Here is an 18,564-nt window from a genome sequence, read left to right as displayed (position 1 = left end):
GCTAATGTCCTGGCAAATCCTTCAGGAAAAATGCCCCTTTGTTTTGTTTTTTTGTTTTTTTTCCCAAAGATCAAAAAACCCAATTTACAATTCCGTTCACTTTAATTAATATTAGCGTACAAAGTCAATTAATGTTACTAAAAATCTTGGCAGATGTAAACAGGGCCTTTCAGTCGGGTTGATGTGCGTTGCCCATTCATTTTGATTCAGCTAAAATCGGACATTTTTTTTCATGATGCAGAATGACATTTACATTATGGTGCTCTGCAGTGTGGGTCCATTGCCTGTTGCTGTGTTAGTCTGAAAGGCATAAGTCTGAATGGGGCTTTAAACTTAGCCCATATGTGTTCGGAAAGGCAAAACTTATGTTTAAATTATGAAATCGATTATTTCCTAAAATCACATTTGGATTCTTGAAAATAAAAAACTCTCCGCCTCAAAGTGCTCCTCTCCATCACCACTTGAAGCCTGGGTCACATGGGCTAAACAATATGTCTCTGCTCAGACTGAAGAAAAGGGGCCGCCGCACACTGGGAGGAATTACTAAACTCCACATTTTTTGCAAAGGATAGCCACAAGCTTGGCAATGACAGTCCTTGTCTTAGGAGGACCCTTCTAATGCATTTAACCCGACAGGGCTTAGTTGTAGAGATGAGCGAACATTTGTGTTCGCTTCTGCGTGGAAGCAGGGAGGGATGGGGGCACTTTTAAATTTTCTTATTTATTTTATTTTTACACTGTCCCTTTAAAAAAAAGTTTAATCACTTTTATTTCTATGATCAGGAATGTAAACATCCTTTTGTAATAGAAATAAGAATGACAGGTCCTCTTTGTAGAGAGATCTGGGGTCAAAAAGACTCCAAATCTCTCTACCTTTTGAAGCGCAAGAAAACCCATTAATCATGAGTTGCTCGGAACACTTTCACAAGAGAGCCAGCCGCCGGCTAAAAAAAAAAAACAATACAGGGGTTATGGCTAATATCTTCACCCATAACCCTGGTAAACCACTTGCAGACCGCATATATAAGTATTGCGGTCAGCAGGTGGCTGACAAAAGAAAGCTGGGCAGAAAGCTGGGCAGAGCTGACACCCAAAAATGTTGTGTATTGTCAGCATGTACCAGGACTTAGGATCCGGGTACATTTCTGCCAGATCAGAAAGTATTTTTTTGTACTTGAAGGGTCTTTAAAGGGATAAAACATGATGGACTGTGCGCTTCTAGCAAAGAGATACTGCATATATTTTTTCCCCCTAAGATAACATTGTGTATTTAGCTCTATACCAGGGATACTCTTTAATATGAGCAGTGCTGAACAGCAGCTTTTATAAATAAATATAATATTGTATCTCCAGATGAGTTTTGTTGATGAAATCACTTTTATATACGTACATGAAAATGTAAAGATATTATAGTGGTCTAGTTTCTTTTGCTGCATATTTTGCAATCTGTCATTATCCATGATGGTAAGGTTATTTATTTTTTGTTTAGTGCCAGCTTGGCGTTTTGCCCCTAGGAACAGGGAATGACTTGGCACGAGTGCTGGGCTGGGGCTCTGCATGTGATGATGACACCCAGTTACCCCAAATACTGGAGAAGTTTGAGAGGGCTGGCACCAAAATGCTGGACAGGTAAATTTGTTGTGTATGTATATATATATATATATATATATATATATATATATGTATGTGTGTGTGTATGTATGTGTGTGTGTATGTATGTATGTATGTGTGTATGTATATATATATATATATATATATATATATGTGTGTTTGTATATAAATATATAATATATATATATTTTTTTTTTATTTTTAACCAAGTATTTTTATTGAGACAAGTACAGAGTTTATAGTTTTGTTGGACAATACTGCACACACAATAAAAATAAATTCACAACATAATGGTACAAAGTAAAGTGTTAAGAAATTACTTCATAGTAAGGCCTCTTGCACACTACTGTTAATTTTGATGTCAAATTTCAATTTAGTTTTAGTGAGTCTTTTGACTAAAATGCCATTTTAGTTTTCTCTAACGCTCATTGACAGACGTAGTCCTCGGTGATTCAACACCCTCGGGTTATGCTGCCCTCCACAGGAGTAGGACTAGACAGGAAAGAAAATGCTCTGGCCACACCCTAGGGGCAGTCCCCAAGGGTATATCCTCTCTCTCTCTCTCTGCAACAGCAAATCAGTTTTTTTCTGTCTAGTCAGGAGTAAGGACCTAGATACCTTGCTGGGATCTTCGGTCCTGGCAGGATTTTTTTCTTAAAAAGATTTTTAGACAGCTTTTTTTCTCCAGTGTTCCTGTGAGATCTTCAAGCAAGAAAGCTGAACTGGGCGACGGGCGGGATGTTGAGATCCAGTGGTCACCCCAGTTCAGCCTACGAGCGCGTGCAGGCCATAGCTCCGCGCTGGGTCGGCCGCGACATAGTCCCACTGGACGGGGACTGACCCTGCGAGTTAGACGTCTCGCTGAAACGCCAAAGACCATGAGTCACGGCGTCCGTATTGGTCGACAGCCCTCCAACTTCGGTGGAGAGGGGTACTGTCAGGAGTTGGCACCCGCCTGGTTCCAGTACGGTGAGTAGTATGTTCCCCCATTCCCCCTGACGGGTCCTGTGGTGAACACGGGCCCCTCTCTGTAATGGTAAGGATGGGTTCCCCTCTATCCTATAATATGGCACAGATCCCCCTATATTGAGTGTGATTTTTGTGTACAGAAAGCCAGAAGGCTTGGTTTGGGAGCTGACAATCTAATTACAAGTATGTTTAAATGATAATAAACAAAGAATAATAGTAGCGCTTGAAACAATGTTTAAAAAGTCTCTGAAAATAAAACCAAGAGAATCCCCCAAGATGCCAGTCTGGTTAGTGTCAAACTCCTCCCAGCATATGGAACATAGTCCTGCAAGGTTATTCAATGTTGGTAAATCAGAACATCCGTCCCCAGAGACTCCAAACCTCCAACAATTCACAAACCGCAAATCATTTGTGTAGTTCACCAGGGTCACCACTATTCCACCACCAAGTGCAGGGGGACAATAGGAAATGGCCACTCACCAGATCATGTTGCTCACTCACTCTCATAAGTGAGCACACATCGCATATTAAAAATGCCCACGTAAGTAGAGATCAGCAAGAGTTAAATCCAAGATTGGTTCAGTGGTTCTCTTCCTCTCATGCTCCCATGTGCGTGGAAAACATAAAAAACATTCCCCACTAGTGCAATATGTCTGATAACATTTTATTCAAGAAATAACAGCACAGCATACATCGCACTCACTTGTAAAGAAAATAGTAAAAGCTTATCTCATATAATGGCAGGTTCGGAACATTCACTGCTACTGCGATGTGGCTCCACGCCAGATCGGGTAGTCCCGGAAGTCCTCCGCTGTCGTAGTCCGCGATAGGGTGCGTCGTCTGGCCACGCCCCAGCGCGTTTCGTCACTTCCTGACTTCAACTGGGGGCGCGGCCAGACGAGCGCTCCCGATCTATTTATGCTTCGCCTCACGGCGTCACAACCAATGGTGAAGCAAACAGGTCACCCGGAAGGACAACTCGCCTCGTGAAACCGGAAATTGAATACAGACTGGGAACTTCCTGTCGGGACGCCGTGAGGCGAAGCATAAATAGATCGGGAGCGCTCGTCTGGCCGCACCCCAGTTGAAGTCAGGAAGTGACGAAACGCGTCGGGGCGTGGCCAGACGACGCACCCTATCGCGGACTACGACAGCGGAGGACTTCCGGGACTACCCGATCTGGCATGGAGCCACATCGCAGTAGCAGTGAATGTTCCGAACCTGCCATTATATGAGATAAGCTTTTACTATTTTCTTTACAAGTGAGTGCGATGTATGCTGTGCTGTTATTTCTTGAATAAAATGTTATCAGACATATTGCACTAGTGGGGAATGTTTTTTATGTTTTCCACGCACATGGGAGCATGAGAGGAAGAGAACCACTGAACCAATCTTGGATTTAACTCTTGCTGATCTCTACTTACGTGGGCATTTTTAATATGCGATGTGTGCTCACTTATGAGAGTGAGTGAGCAACATGATCTGGTGAGTGGCCATTTCCTATTGTCCCCCTGCACTTGGTGGTGGAATAGTGGTGACCCTGGTGAACTACACAAATGATTTGCGGTTTGTGAATTGTTGGAGGTTTGGAGTCTCTGGGGACGGATGTTCTGATTTACCAACATTGAATAACCTTGCAGGACTATGTTCCATATGCTGGGAGGAGTTTGACACTAACCAGACTGGCATCTTGGGGGATTCTCTTGGTTTTATTTTCAGAGACTTTTTAAACATTGTTTCAAGCGCTACTATTATTCTTTGTTTATTTATCATCAAATATACTGTATATTTGTTTAAGTAGCTGCTATTGGTTTTAACTGTTTGCCAGCCGGTGTGCTGGTGCTCCCTGGAGCGCAGAGACTAATTCACAGTTTAGGCGTAAGGCTGAGGAATTTTTTACATACATGTTTAAATGATTGTAATCTGTGGCAGTACTGGAATCTTACTGTGATAATAGAAAGTATCCTACCTGTCAGAAGCCACAGGACATGTATGCGGCTTTCCAGGTCATTCCTCCAGCTAAAGCATGCCTCCCGACGGCCACGCGGTCCGCCAGGGTTCGGTACCGCCGGTCAAGCTGATCTCCATGAGAGAAAGATTTTGCGATGCCGAGATACTCTGCAGTCACGCCGCTATTCTGTAACAGACCACAGTAGATCGCACGAGGCCGCCATTTTGGCGTAGCCTCGTGTCTTCAGCATGGGGGCGGCCATGTTTGAGGTGACCCAAACACCTCGTGGAGCTAGGGGAGGCGCCGGAAGGCGTGCAGAGGGGCGGAGCCGCCTCCTTTCTTCCCGGGCAGCCAGCCAAGAGACTTCCTGTTTGTTTGAGACAGTGCTGTGACTAGTTGCAGTGAACTCTGAGCATCAAGTGGTGAGCCTGGGGGTCTATCTCTCTCTCTCTCTCGCTCGATAGGGATCCCTAGCAGGTAACACTGAGGGGCTTTGTGGCGCTGGGGGTCTGAAAAAAAAAAAAAAGTTTTATTTATTTTTGGATTGAATTTTCCGGGTAGTTACTGGAATTATCATGGACCCTGCCACACAAGTACCCCCACCTGTTTCCCTCGAGGGGGCCACGGGACCCGCCGGTGCACAGAGTATGGATGCATTTACAGCAGTTTTGGAGTCTATGGTGGCTCGGGTGGAGGCGGCCTGTCAGGAACGGGGGTCAAGAAAGCGACCCCCGCCTACCCCTATATCATCTGACACTTCAGACTCAGAGTCTGAGATGGTCATTGCAGCTGCAGGTCCCTCTGCAAGGGCTGTTGTCTCAGGTAAAGTTCCTTCAGACAGTGAGGAGGACGTTCATACTTCTGCCATAATTCGGGAAGAAGCATTGGTGGACGCACTAGTTGTGGCGGTTCGGGAAACCTTAAGACTTGAGGTTTCACCGGCAGAGGCAACTGAAACAGAGATTCCCTTTGGTACTAACAAACCAACCAAAACGGTGAAGGTTTTTCCTGTACCCAAGTGTTTTGGTAATAAAATTAAAGAAGAATGGGAGCATTCTAAGCGTACCTTTACTATTTCCAAACGTATTGCTAGACGCTATCCGTTTGAGGAATCCCTCATTAAGAAATGGACGGTACCACCAGTGGTGGACCCACCTATTTCCAGACTGAATAAAGCCACGGTTATTCCAGTAGAGGACACTTCGTCCTTTAAGGATCCGGTGGATCGGAAGGTGGAAGCGGAGTCCCGCACTATTTTTTCCCTGATAGGGTCAGCATTTAGACCAGTAATTGTCATTGGTCTGGTTTCCCAGACACTTACGGAATGGGCGAGATTGGTGCGCCAGGACCTGAAGGGGAAAGATATCCCCCAGGGAACATCTGAATTGATGGAACAGATTATACAAGGGCTACAGTTTGTCTGTGATGCAGCCTTGGATGCTACCCCCCTATTAAGGCATGCATCTATGTCAGCGGTAATCCTCAGACGTGTGCTGTGGTTAAAATGCTGGTCAGCGGACCTAGGTTCCAAAAAGACCTTGACGAATCTCCCCTTTCAGGGGAATCGCCTATTTGGGGCCACCCTAGATGAGATCATTAAGGACGCCACTGGGGGCAAGAGCACTTTCTTGCCACAGGCTGCTAAAGCTAAGGGACCTCGTAACAAGCGAGGACCTTTCTTTACCGCCCATAAAGGGTTCGTACGCCCGGCTGGAACAAGCGGGAAAGGCAAGGCTCCTCCAGGAGGGTTCAAGAAGGGCTGGTCGGACAAACAAAAGACCGACTCAGCCAAACCCGAAGCAAAGGATTACACAGCCTGAAGGTGCGCCCCCACCCGGTTTGAGGGTGGGGGGACGTCTTCACCGGTATTCAGGGCATTAGATCGAGCATCGATCACTGCTACCGGTGCGATTCTTCCCTTCCAACATTTAAGTACTACAGGGAGCGGCAGTTACCGTTCCCTGAACAGATCTTTTCCTTTACCTTTTCCAAAGATTAGTCTCAGTTCCCCACAAGAATCGGATCCGGTTGAACAGACAGACCAAAAAGCCTCTAGCCAGGTGACTTCGGTCCCGGAGGTTCAACCAGGAGAGATCACCGTTCCTGATAGGAATCAGGTGTCTGATAAATGTGTGGGAACAGAGAACGAGCAGACTTTGTCTGATGGTCGGGGCCAGATAGCTCTAGGGCCGCCTGGTTCAGATCCAGTCAGCGCCAGTGGTCCTAGAAATTCTAGGCTGGCCTCGTCAAGCCGGTCTGGCCGACTTGGACATACTAGTCGCGGACATTTCTTGGGAACTTTGTCTCAGGGAGTGTCTGCGATCTCAAGGACCAATCTTCCATTATGCTTTACAGCTGCTGGTTTTAATGGCCTGGCCATTGAGACCCAGGTACTGAAGGACAGAGGGTTGTCAGCTTCAGTTATTCCTACCCTTATTAAAGCAAGGAAAGCGACTTCCAGCAAGGTCTATTATCGCACATGGAAGACTTATATCGCGTGGTGCGAATCTTTAGGGATTCCTCCACGTACCTATTCGGTGACCCGAATATTGGCCTTTCTGCAGAAAGGGGTTGAGCAGAAACTAGCCTTGAGCACCATCAAAGGTCAAGTTTCAGCATTAGCAATCTTCTTTCAGAAACCTTTAGCTACCAAGTCCTTGGTGCGGAATTTCATCCAGGGGGTGCGGCACCTGGCTCCACCAGTCCGCGCGCCCTTACCGCCCTGGGATCTTAATTTGGTTTTGTCGGTTCTGCAGAAACCTCCCTTTGAAAACATCAGGGAGATTCCCTTGCTTACTTTATCCCAGAAGGTGGCCTTCTTGGTGGCTATCACTTCTGCACGCAGGGTGTCAGAACTGGCTGCATTATCATGCCATTCCCCATACTTAGTGATTCATAGGGATAAGGTAGTGCTTCATCCTAAGCCATCCTTGCTTCCAAAGGTGGTTTCAGATTTTCATCTGAATGAAGATATCATACTACCTTCCTTGTGTCCTCAGCCCAAGCATCATCGGGAACATGCGTTGCATTCCTTGGATGTGGTTCGGGCAATCAGGGTTTACCTGAAGGCTATGGAATCGTTCCGTAAGACGGATTCACTTTTTGTGATCCCGGATGGCCCCAGAAAGGGGTTGCCTGCATCTGCCGCGACTATCTCCAAATGGATTAGACAGACGGTGGTACAGGCTTATTCTATTAAGGGTCGGAGTCCTCCGTTCCCTGTTAGGGTGCACTCCACTCTAGCGCTCAGTACTTCCTGGGCCTTCCGCCATCAGGCGTCAGTGGTCCAGGTATGTAAGGCGGCCACCTGGTCGTCGGTACATACCTTTACAAAATTTTATAAGATTGATGTGATGGCATCGGCGGATGCCTCATTTGGCCGCAAGGTTTTGCAGGCCGCAATTTGAGGAGACCGGTGGTCTACCTCGAGGGTTTTTTTCTGTTGAAAAATTTCTGTTGAGTCTCATCACTGAGGATGAGCATTGTAAACTTCTAGTTGGCACCGGTTGGGCCTTCTAGATTGGATTTGATTTCCAATTTCCCACCCCTCATTTGTGGTACTGCTTTGGGACGTCCCGAGGGTGTTGAATCACCGAGGACTACGTCTGTCAATGAGCGATAGAGCAAAATGGATTTTTGTAAAATCTTACCGTAAAATCCTTTTCTCTTAGCTCATTGACAGACGTAGTACCCGCCCCTCTGTTTTGGAGTTGGGTTGGGTTAAATTCTCTAGACACTGCTTTGTGACATAACTGATTTGCTGAGGCAGAGAGAGAGAGGATATACCCTTGGGGACTGCCCCTAGGGTGTGGCCAGAGCATTTTCTTTCCTGTCTAGTCCTACTCCTGTGGAGGGCAGCATAACCCGAGGGTGTTGAATCACCGAGGACTACGTCTGTCAATGAGCTAAGAGAAAAGGATTTTACGGTAAGATTTTACAAAAATCCATTTTTAGTCATATTTTAGTCCACTAAAATCTACAGTACCCACCTGTCCTTCCACTTTCCTCTGAGCTCCGCCTGTCTGTTAAAGCCTCAGCCCCCTGACTCTATTGGCAAGCTGCATTGGCTGAGAGACGCAGGCTCCCTCTGTCTGTCTGCTGCCTGGGAGTTTTTGAACTATGCCCTGCAAACCACAGAAGAGGCGCTCCTCCGTCTGATATGTGTCTGTCTGGATGTGATGTGGTCAGCGTTTCCCCTCCCAGCAAGGTAGCAGGGCTAAGCAATGTGTAAAATACCAGCCTCCCCAGACCGTCCTGCTCTCTGCCCTATGCTCTCCCTCACTTCCATATACTTCCCCCATCCCCACTCTTAGGTCACTTCCCCCATCCCCAAATTATAATGCACCCTGACCTGTGTACTCCCTCACTCCCCTTTACTTTCCCATCCCCAAACTATAATGCATCCTGACCTGTGCACTTCCTCATTCCCATATACTTCCCCTTCCCTACTTTAAGGTCACCTCCCCATCCCCAAAGTATAATGCACCCTTCCCTGTGTACTCCCTCACTCCCATTTAGTTCCCATCCCCAATATATAATGCACCCTGCCCTGTGCTCTCCCTGCACTGTGCTCTGCCTCCAGGCATTGCATCTGTTGTCGGCGCTACATCTTCCCTGAAGACCTGCAACTGGGGAGTTTACGTGACTGCACCAGAGCGCTCAGGGAATAGGTAAGTATAAGAGTCTTCCTTTTTCAGGGTAGTTAGTATAGGAGTTAGAAGGTGGGTCGGAGCCCATTTAAGCATTGTTAATTCTAGCCCAGACTTCTACTTTAACAGTTTTCACTTTATTCTGCTGGATTCTACTTGAACGCCTAGTGCAAAGAAAGACTGACTGTCCTCTCACTTCTGCATATCTACGTATGACAGAACAAATCTGATGGACGCTTTTCATTTTTTTTTTTTCTATGCTCAATACATTTTGGTATTTAAAGGGGTTCTCCAGCCCCCTCCCCCCCTCCAAAAAGTATATGGCAGCAGCTACAAAGGCTGTAGCTGCTGACTTTTAATATTAGGACACTTACCTGTCCAGGAATCCCGCGATGTTGGTACCCCTGCCGAATTTTCAATCGCCTCTCGGGTGCTGCCGCCGCCATTCCTTGTAGGAGAAACTGGCAGTGATGCCTTGTGGCTTCACAGCCACTTTTCCTACTGCGCAAGCGCGAATGCATTTTCTGAATTGCCCGTGGTGGTGGAAGGAGGAGGGGGGGGGCGAACTTTCAGGAAACCTTGCTGCAGCGAGGTCTCCAGGAAGTGGGGACGGGTACCGGTCAAAGACAAGTACCTGCTTCCCCCCAAAAAGATGCCAAATATGGCAGCGTATGGGGGGGGGGGGGGGGGAGCAAACAAGCAGAGCTTCTCCTTTTGGGTGGAGCTCCGCTTTATGGTTTTGTTATAGAATATTTTAAAAGCTATTGATTCATTCTTGGCAGGTGGAGTATCATGGTGTATGAGACCAAACTGCCAGCTCAGGTTTCAGATCCCTGTACATCAACAGAACCCAGCGAGGATTGTGAGGTTAGTACATAATTAATATATGTGCTAGTTCTATAAACTTGGGTGTAAGTCACCTTGTAGGGAAGTACAAAGGTCCTTGGCGAGCCAAATGAGACCTATACAATATATATTTTCTGTTCTTCGCTCTTAAATCTCTTTCTTCCTTCCAGGTGCAGCAGATTCTGGGTTATGAAAACTCTGTAGCTGCACACTTATCCCAGATACTCAGCTCAGACCAACACTCTGTGGTTATCTCTTCAGCTAAGTAAGTGCCAGTCATGACAGCATGGTAACTGTTACTTTTCATGGAATTGTCAGTCTAAAATAGTTGTAAACACTTTCAACAACAGCAGAAGGAGCATGCAATGTCAGCCACTACTGCAGCTAGGAGTCTGTTAGCCTGTCAGATTTGGGCAGTTCGTGCTATGGTTGCGGCAGATGCAAATGATAAAAATACTTTGACTGCATCAATAATAGATATTCATAACGGTTTTCTTTACTATTTTCCTTTCTTGCAAAATTGTGGTGATACTTGTGAAATGTTGTGTGAGTCATTAACATAAAGTAGGCAGCTATATAGGGATTTTGTACAGTGACAAATCACTGCTTCGCTGACAAGTTCTGTACAGCATTAAAAAGGGTCACTCACCCCTTCAGTGCCACACATAATTTGCAAAACAAGGGTAGCCGAAAGAACATTTGCCAGTTTTCTCCCTTCTGCATCCTGTTTCTCCTGTCCTACAGAGAAATGGATAGTCTAATATTGTCATATTATTATATCCTTGTACAGCATTTTGCCTAATCATGTGCACCCACAGATGTTTAAGATGTTCTGTCACTTGTTAGCTTAAAGGAGAAGTATGGAGTTTTTAGAAAAACAAAAATACTCACCTAGGTGGATGCAGCATCGATCTGATGCTCCATCTGTGCCCCACCGCCTCTGCAGTCAGAACTAAGCGATCAAACACCTTTGATCACTCTGTTCTCCCCTCTGCTAAAACTCAGGCGTGCTAAATCTGGTGCAGCTGTGCATTGAAGCCAGTCAGTTACAAGGGTTTTTTTTTTGTGAAAGCTTAATTGAACAAGCTGAAGTTGGAAGCTGATTAGCCACCATGCACAGCTGCACCAGATTCTGAGTGCTCCAGTTTTAGGAATTTTCCTAAAAATATGTGGCAATATGAATATATCCACATACAGTGAACATCACGCACATCCTCCCACCAACATATACAGTGCGCTCACATATTGCAAGTCTCACAGCACTCAATGGGGAATGTGTAGAAGCAAAGCACCAAGCTCACATACACAGCATCAAACATATTGGCACAAATGGCGACAGGCCCTCAGGGCAAGGTACAAATATCATCCCTAAAGTGGGGTACACACTAGTAGAAAATCTGCCGAAAATTCACGTCCAAGGTAAAATCGTACGATTTTCGGCTAGTGTGTACACAACTTTCAGCAGCCAATGCAGACATTTCCAACAAAAAAAAACAGAGGGACAAACACCAAAATTTTTATCGTCCGTCCCCAGGCGACCGATTTTCGCTTAATGTGTATGCAGTACTTCCGCGAAAAATTGGATAGGAAAGACCGCGCATGATCTGAAGTTGCTGACTACCCAGAAGTCTAGGAACAAATGTCCCAAAAAAAAAAATCGGACGAGAAATTTTGTGAACATTTATGCACTGTCAACTAAAAATGGTTATGAACGCTGAGCATGAGAGAGAAAAATCGGAGGATATTTCGTCCTATTTCCGTCAAGTGTGTAAAGGGCTTTAGGAGATATGTATTCTGTCACAAGTACGTTTTCAAGTCTGTAGGATGTGAGGTAAGCTGTTCCTGAGATGTTGCAGGCACCGCATTAGCACCAATTATTCCATTGTTAGTTGCTCAACTCACGTATGTTTTACATTAAAATATTTGGTCATATAATTGAAACACTTGACCATAGCAGCAGGTTTAGCTATTTGTGCTATCAAACAGGTGTACCTAATAGGTAATATGAGGCTGTTTGGTGTAGATCTATAAATGGTGGGGGAAAATGTGTATATATAGAAACAAACCATTTAAATACTAATTGAACCTAATCAGGGAGTAGTCTGATTTTTCTTTTCATATTTTCTTAGGGTGCTGTGTGAAACTGTAAAAGATTTTGTTGCCCGTGTTGGGAAGGCCTATGAGAGAATGACAGAGAGTTGTGAAGAATCTGAAACAATGGCAGGAAAGGTATTTTTTGTTCCAGGGTTAATTTCATTTTATTGCAATTAGGACTTTAATTCAGGCAGTTCTTTAGCTGTGTTTAATGCACTTTTTAATCTGAACGTAACACTAAGTAACTTTAGCCTTTTTCGCTTTTTGGTATGCATAAATGCAGGCATTTTTTTTTGCAAACTGAATAAGATATGATTGCAAAATATACAGTGCCTTGAAAAAGTGATCATACCCCCTGAAATTTTCCACACTTTGTCATGTTACAACCAAAAATGTAAATGTATTTTCTCTATCGCTCATTGACAGACGTAGTCCTCGGTGATTCAACACCCTCGGGTTATGCTGCCCTCTACAGGAGTAGGACTAGACAGGAAAGAAAACGTTCTGGCCACACCCTAGGGGCAGTCCCAGAGGGTATATCCTCTCACTTCCTGCTCTAGCAAATCAGTTTTTTCTGTCTAGTTAGGAGTAAGGACCTAGATACCTTGCTGGGATCTTCGGTCCTGGCAGGATTTTTTTCTTAGAAAAGAATTTTTAGACAGATTTTTTTTCTCCAGTGTTCCTGTGAGATCTTCAAGCAAGAAAGCTGAACTGGGCGACAGGCTGGATGTTGAGATCCAGTGGTCACCCCAGTTCAGCCTACGAGCGCGTGCAGGCCATAGCTCCGCGCTGGGTCGGCCGCGACATAGTCCCACTGGACGGGGACTGACCCTGCGAGTTAAACGTCTCGCTGAAACGCCAAAGACCATGAGTCACGGCGTCCGTATTGGTCGACAGCCCTCCTACCTCGGTGGAGAGGGGTACTGTCAGGAGTTGGCGCCCGCCTGGTTCCGGTATGGTGAGTAGTATGTTCCCCCTTTCCCCCTGATGGGTCTTGTGGTGAACGCGGGCCCCTCTCTGTAATGGTAAGGATGGGTTCCCCTCTATCCTATAACATGTCACAGATCCCCCTAATTGAGTGTGATTTTTGTGTACAAGAAGCCAGGAGGCTTGGTTTGGGAGCTGACAATCTAATTGTAAAAATGTGAAAATGATTGTAGTCAGTGGCAGTACTAGAACTTTACTGTGATAGTATAAGGTATCCTACCTGTCAGAAGCCACAGGGCGATGTCTATACATGTATACTGCATTCCAGATCATTCCTCCAGCTAAGCAGATGCCTCCCGACGGCCACGGACCGCATACGGCCCGCCAGGGTCCGGTACCGCCGACCACGCTGACCACCATGAGGGTGAAGGGTTGTGAGGCCGAGATCCTTCTGCAGACATGCCGCTATCTGTGCAGGCCGCCGCCATTGTCTGGTAGATCGCACGAGGCCGCCATTTTGGTGTAGCCTCCTGTCTCCAGCATGGGGGCGGCCATGTTTGAGGTGACTCAAACACCTCATGGAGCCAGGGGGAGGCGCCGGCAGGCGTGTTAAGGGGCGGAGCCGCCTCCTTTACCCAGGAAATAGGGCCAAAGACTTCCTGTCTGTAACAAGACAAGCACTGAGCAAGCTGATGAAAACTTCTGTGCATCAGGGATGAGCCTTGGAGTCTCTCGCTCTCTCTCTCTCTCTCTCTCTCTCTCTCTCTCGGGTCCAAAAAGGCAGATAAGTTTTTTACTTTGTCATTTTTTTTTTGCTGGCAAGTGTCTTGTATAATCATTGACCCTGCCGCATAGGTATCCCCACCTGATCCCCTCAAGGTGGCCGCAGGACCCTCCAGTACCCCACTTGTTTTTAATGCATTATCGGCAGTTTTGGAGTCTTTGGTATCCCGGGTGGAGGTGGCCTGTCAGGGACGGGGGTCAAGAAGCGACCCCCGCCTACCCCTATTGTTTATCAGATACTTCAGGGGCTGTTGTCTCAGGTAATATCTCCTCAGCAGTGAGGAGCATGTTTCTGCCTCCGCCATAGCACAAGAGTGGTGGATGCACTAGTTGTGTCCGTCCGGGAAACCTTTAGTCTTGAGGTTACACCGGCAGAGGTAGCTGAGACTGAGATTCCTTTTTGGTACTTGTTAGCCTACCAAAAGGGCGAAGGATTTTCCTTTACCCAAATGGGGTCGTTTTGAAACGAACCCCTGTTATTTCCAAACGCATGGCTAGGTGCTATCCGTTTAAGGAATTCCTCTTTATAGGATAGACGGTACCACCTGCTGTCTTGCCACAGACTGTTAGGATAAAAGGACCTCGTAACTAACGAGGACCTTCCTTTTCTGCTCATAAAGAGTTGTTCGTTCCGCGAGGGCGGGCGATAAGGCGAAACCCTCCAAAGCCCCTTTAGAGGGGTTTCAAAGGGCGCTGGTCGGCTAAACAAAAGGTCCGGCTCAGCCAAGCCTGAAGATACAGCCTGATGCGCCCCTACCCATCTCTGGGGTGGGGGGGATGTCTTCACCGGTTTCTGGAGGACACAGGATCGAGTTTCGATCACTTCCACCGGTGCAATTCTTCCCTTCTAACATTGAACGGTTTCAGGGGTTCTATTCGAACCTATTCACAATGCCCAGGAAAGAGGGCAAGGTGCGTCCAAATCTGGACTTGGGAAGAAATAGAGTCCATCCGTACAGTGGTGGCCTCCCTGCATCAGGGGGATTTCCTGGCGTCCATAGACATTTAGGAGGCCTATCTTTATATCCCCATCATTTCAGGACATCAGCGTTTTTCGCTTTCCCAAAGATCATCCCTGGTTCCCACCAGGAGACTGAACTATCTGGGCCTAAGGTTGGATACATCCTGGGCAAGAGAGTTTCTCCTTGCGGAGAAACTCCAGAAGGTTCAGTCAACGATTCGGATGTTGCTGTCCATCAATTGGCTGGGACTGATGGTGGCCTTCTTAGAGGCAGTACCGTATACCCAGTCTCATACCCGAATTCTCCTGAAGGAGATTCTTTTTTAATGGAATCAGAATTCAGATTCCCTGGACAATCGGATCCGGTTGAGCGAGCGGACCAGGAAGTCTCCGATGCTCAACCAGGGGAAGTCATTTCTTCCGATAGTATCAGATTACCAATAAGGGTATCGGAACTGAGAGCGATCAGATTTTGTCTGATTTACTGGATCGAGCAGCTCTAGAGCAGCCCGATTCGGATCCAATCGCATATGGCCTCTTCATCCAGAGGTTTTTCACTAGCTGTCCCTTCATTGGGACATCCCGGATGTGGATCTGTTGGCACCTTGGCTTAACAGGAAGGTGCAGAGGTTTGTAGCTCGCGCCGCGATCCTCTAGCGGACGCAGCAGAAACGCTGATCGCCCCGTGGGGGCAGTATCGGCTACGGCATGCCTTCCATCCTCTCAAGTTGCTGTGGGAACTTCTTCGCAGGATAGAGGTGGAGGGAATTCCAGTTATTCTGGAAATTCCGGACTGACCTCGTCGAGCCTGGTACGCCGACTTGGTGAGGCTAGTCGCGGACGCTCCTTGGAGACTTCCTCTCAGGGAGGATTTGCGGTCTCAGGGACCGATCTTCCATCTTGCTTTACAGTCGCTGGCTTAATGGCCTGGCCATTGAGACCCAGGTACTGAAGGACAAGGGAGTGTCAGCTTCAGTTATTCCTACCTCCAGTTAAAGCAAGGAAAGCGACTTCCAGCACATGGAATTCTTATATTGCATGGTGTGAATCTATTGGATTTCCCCCACATACCTATTCGGTGACCCGAATTTCGGTCTGTCTGCAACAAGGGGTTGAGCAGAAACTATCCTTGAGCACGATCAAGGGTCAGGTTTTCGGCGTTAGCAATCTTCTTTCAAGAAACCTTTGGCTAATCATTCCTTGGTGCGGAATTTCATCCAGGGGGTGCGACATCTGGCTCCACCAGTGCGCGCACCCTTACCGCCTGGGATCTTAATTTAGTGTGGTCGGTTCTTCAGAAACTTCTCTTTGAAGATATTAGGGAGATTCCCTTGCTTACATTATCCCAGAAGGTGGCCTTCTTGGGCGTCAGAACTGGCCGCATTATCTTGTCGTTCCCCATATCTGGTGGTTCATAGGGATAAGGTGGGTTCTTCTTCCGAATCCATCCTTCCTTCCTAAAGTGGTTTTCAGAGTTTTTCATCTGAATAAAAGTATTGTGTTACCTTCCCCGTGTCCTAAGACTAGCCATCCTTGGGAGTTTGCATTACACTCCTTGGATGGGGTTCAGAAGGATACACTTGACTACTACGAACTTGTTTTCGTAAGACGGACTCACTTTTTGTGATCACGGATAGCCCTTGAAGGGGGTTGCCTGTGTCTGCCGCGACCATATCTACATGGATCAGTCAGACGGTGGTACAGGCTTATTCTATTAAGGGTCGGAATCCTCCGTTCCCTATTAGGGCGCACTTCACTCGAGCGCTCAGTACTTCCTGGGCCTATCGCCATCAGGCGTCAGTGGTCCAGGTATGTAAGGCGGCCACCTGGTCGTCGGAACATACCTTTACAAAATTTTATAAGATTGATGTGATGGCATCGGCGGATGCCTCATTTGGCCGCAAGGTTTTGCAGGCCGCAATTTGAGGAGACCGGTGGTCTACCTCGGGGGTTTTTTTCTGTTGAAAAATTTCTGTTGAATCTCATCATTGAGGATGAGCATTGTAAACTTCTAGTTGGCACCGGTTGGGCCTTCTAGATTGGATTTGATTTCCATTTTCCCACCCCTCATTTGTGGTACTGCTTTGGGACGTCCCGAGGGTGTTGAATCACTGAGGACTACGTCTGTCAATGAGCGATAGAGAAAAATGGATTTTTGTAAAATCTTACCGTAAAATCCTTTTCTCTTAGCTCATTGACAGACGTAGTACCCCTCTGTTTTTGAGTTGGGTTGGGTTAAATTCTCTAAACACTGCTTTGTGACATAACTGATTTGCTAGAGCAGGAAGTGAGAGGATATACCCTCTGGGACTGCCCCTAGGGTGTGGCCAGAACGTTTTCTTACCTGTCTAGTCCTACTCCTGTAGCAGCATAACCCGAGGGTGTTGAATCACCGAGGACTACGTCTGTCAATGAGCTAAGAGAAAAGGATTTTACGGTAAGATTTTACAAAAATCCATTTTTCTCTTTCGTTCATCGACGGAAACAGCGCTCCATAAATCATAACTACTGAATTATATTGCCTCCTTCAGGAGTAGGACTAGGCAGAACAAAAAACACCTTGCTACGCCCATGGGCTGTCCTCAGCTTGGTATATAACCCCCCTCTTTGCTCTAGGTAATCCGTTTTAATCTGTCTATTTAGGAGTAAGGACCTAGGCTCCTGGCTGGGATCTCCTTCCTTACATCTTTTTTGTTTTTTCTCTCGGGAGAATCTACAATCAACTGCCGGGCTGGGCGACGGGCTAAATAATCTAGATCTAGTGGTCCCCCTAGCCCAGCCAGCGAGCACGTGCAGTCCACAGCTACACGCTAGGTTGGCCACAACATAGCCTCACGGATAGAGGCTGCCCCCCCCCCCAAGTTAAACGTCTTGCAGTGTCGCATACAACTGGGTTTGGGTCTGGGTCGCAGTGTTCCTTTGGCCGATAACTCCCCTACTTCGATGACAAGGATTCTGTTTTGAGCGTTACCTTAACCATGGAAGGATAAGTACAGTCCCCCCTCTCCCCTTTTAGCAGTTTTTTTGGGGTGGACGTGGGTAACCTCCAGGAATGGTAGGACCTGCCTGCAGGTTCCCTTTTCCCATCCTTAAAAATCCCTCAGTGAGTTGGGCTTCCCCAACTCCCTTTACCCTCCTGTCTGGACCTGGAGTCTGGTAGGGGTCCCAGTGTAGAGAATGCTGCGGAGACCCCTGGGGTCTCCCCCGCTATCCCCACTCTGTAATGGTCCTGGGATAGTGTGTCCTGCCCTTGTGGTGGTCCCAGTGTAGGAGACCCCTGGATGCATGCCCCACTGTTTGCAGTGGGGGAATAGTGCAGGGGGGTCCCAGTGCAAAGACCGGTGCAGAGTGCGCAGCGGAGTCTCCCCTAACGTGTGTCCTACCTTCAGGAGGGGGTCCTCTTGCAGAGGGCACAGGAAAGATCCTGGCAGCATCCTCTAGCTGATGGCGGCCATTTTCCCTTAGTCTGGCTGGTCTCCGGTTTGGCGGCCATGTTTGTGTTGCCAGATGATGTCACTGGGGCCATTTTCCCTTAGTCTGGCTGGTCTCCGGTTTGTGGCCATGTTTGTGTAGCCCGATGATGTCACGGGGGCCATTTTCCCTTAGTCCAGGAGATGCTGGAGACGACTGAAGCCTTGTGGGGATGTCGAAGCTCCTCCTCAGTTTCCTCTTCCTGTGCCCGGGACATATGAACAGGGATGGCGTCCATGGTGATGCAAGGTCCGAATTCTCTGAACTCCTCCGATCAGTAGGGTGAGTCCTTGGGGGTCCCT

The 18,564-nt window shown here is 47.1% G+C and overlaps 1 protein-coding gene across 1 annotated transcript in view; it reads left to right on the top strand.

The window, feature by feature from the left end:
* The window catches only part of DGKD (diacylglycerol kinase delta), a 213,803-nt gene that overhangs the window by 134,929 nt on the left and 60,310 nt on the right, over nt 1-18,564 (top strand). The window contains exons 11-14 of the mRNA XM_082251540.1: nt 1,490-1,629; nt 9,963-10,047; nt 10,197-10,291; nt 12,156-12,255. Coding sequence (XP_082107666.1) covers nt 1,490-1,629; nt 9,963-10,047; nt 10,197-10,291; nt 12,156-12,255 — 420 coding nt within the window. The remainder of the gene's footprint in view (nt 1-1,489; nt 1,630-9,962; nt 10,048-10,196; nt 10,292-12,155; nt 12,256-18,564) is intronic.

This window comes from Pelophylax lessonae, assembly GCF_965119305.1.
Source record: "Pelophylax lessonae genome assembly, chromosome: 3".
NCBI classification, from domain to species: Eukaryota; Metazoa; Chordata; class Amphibia; order Anura; family Ranidae; genus Pelophylax; species Pelophylax lessonae.
The sequence above is the reverse complement of the archived record's forward strand: the minus strand, read 5'-3'. Positions and strand labels throughout refer to the sequence as shown.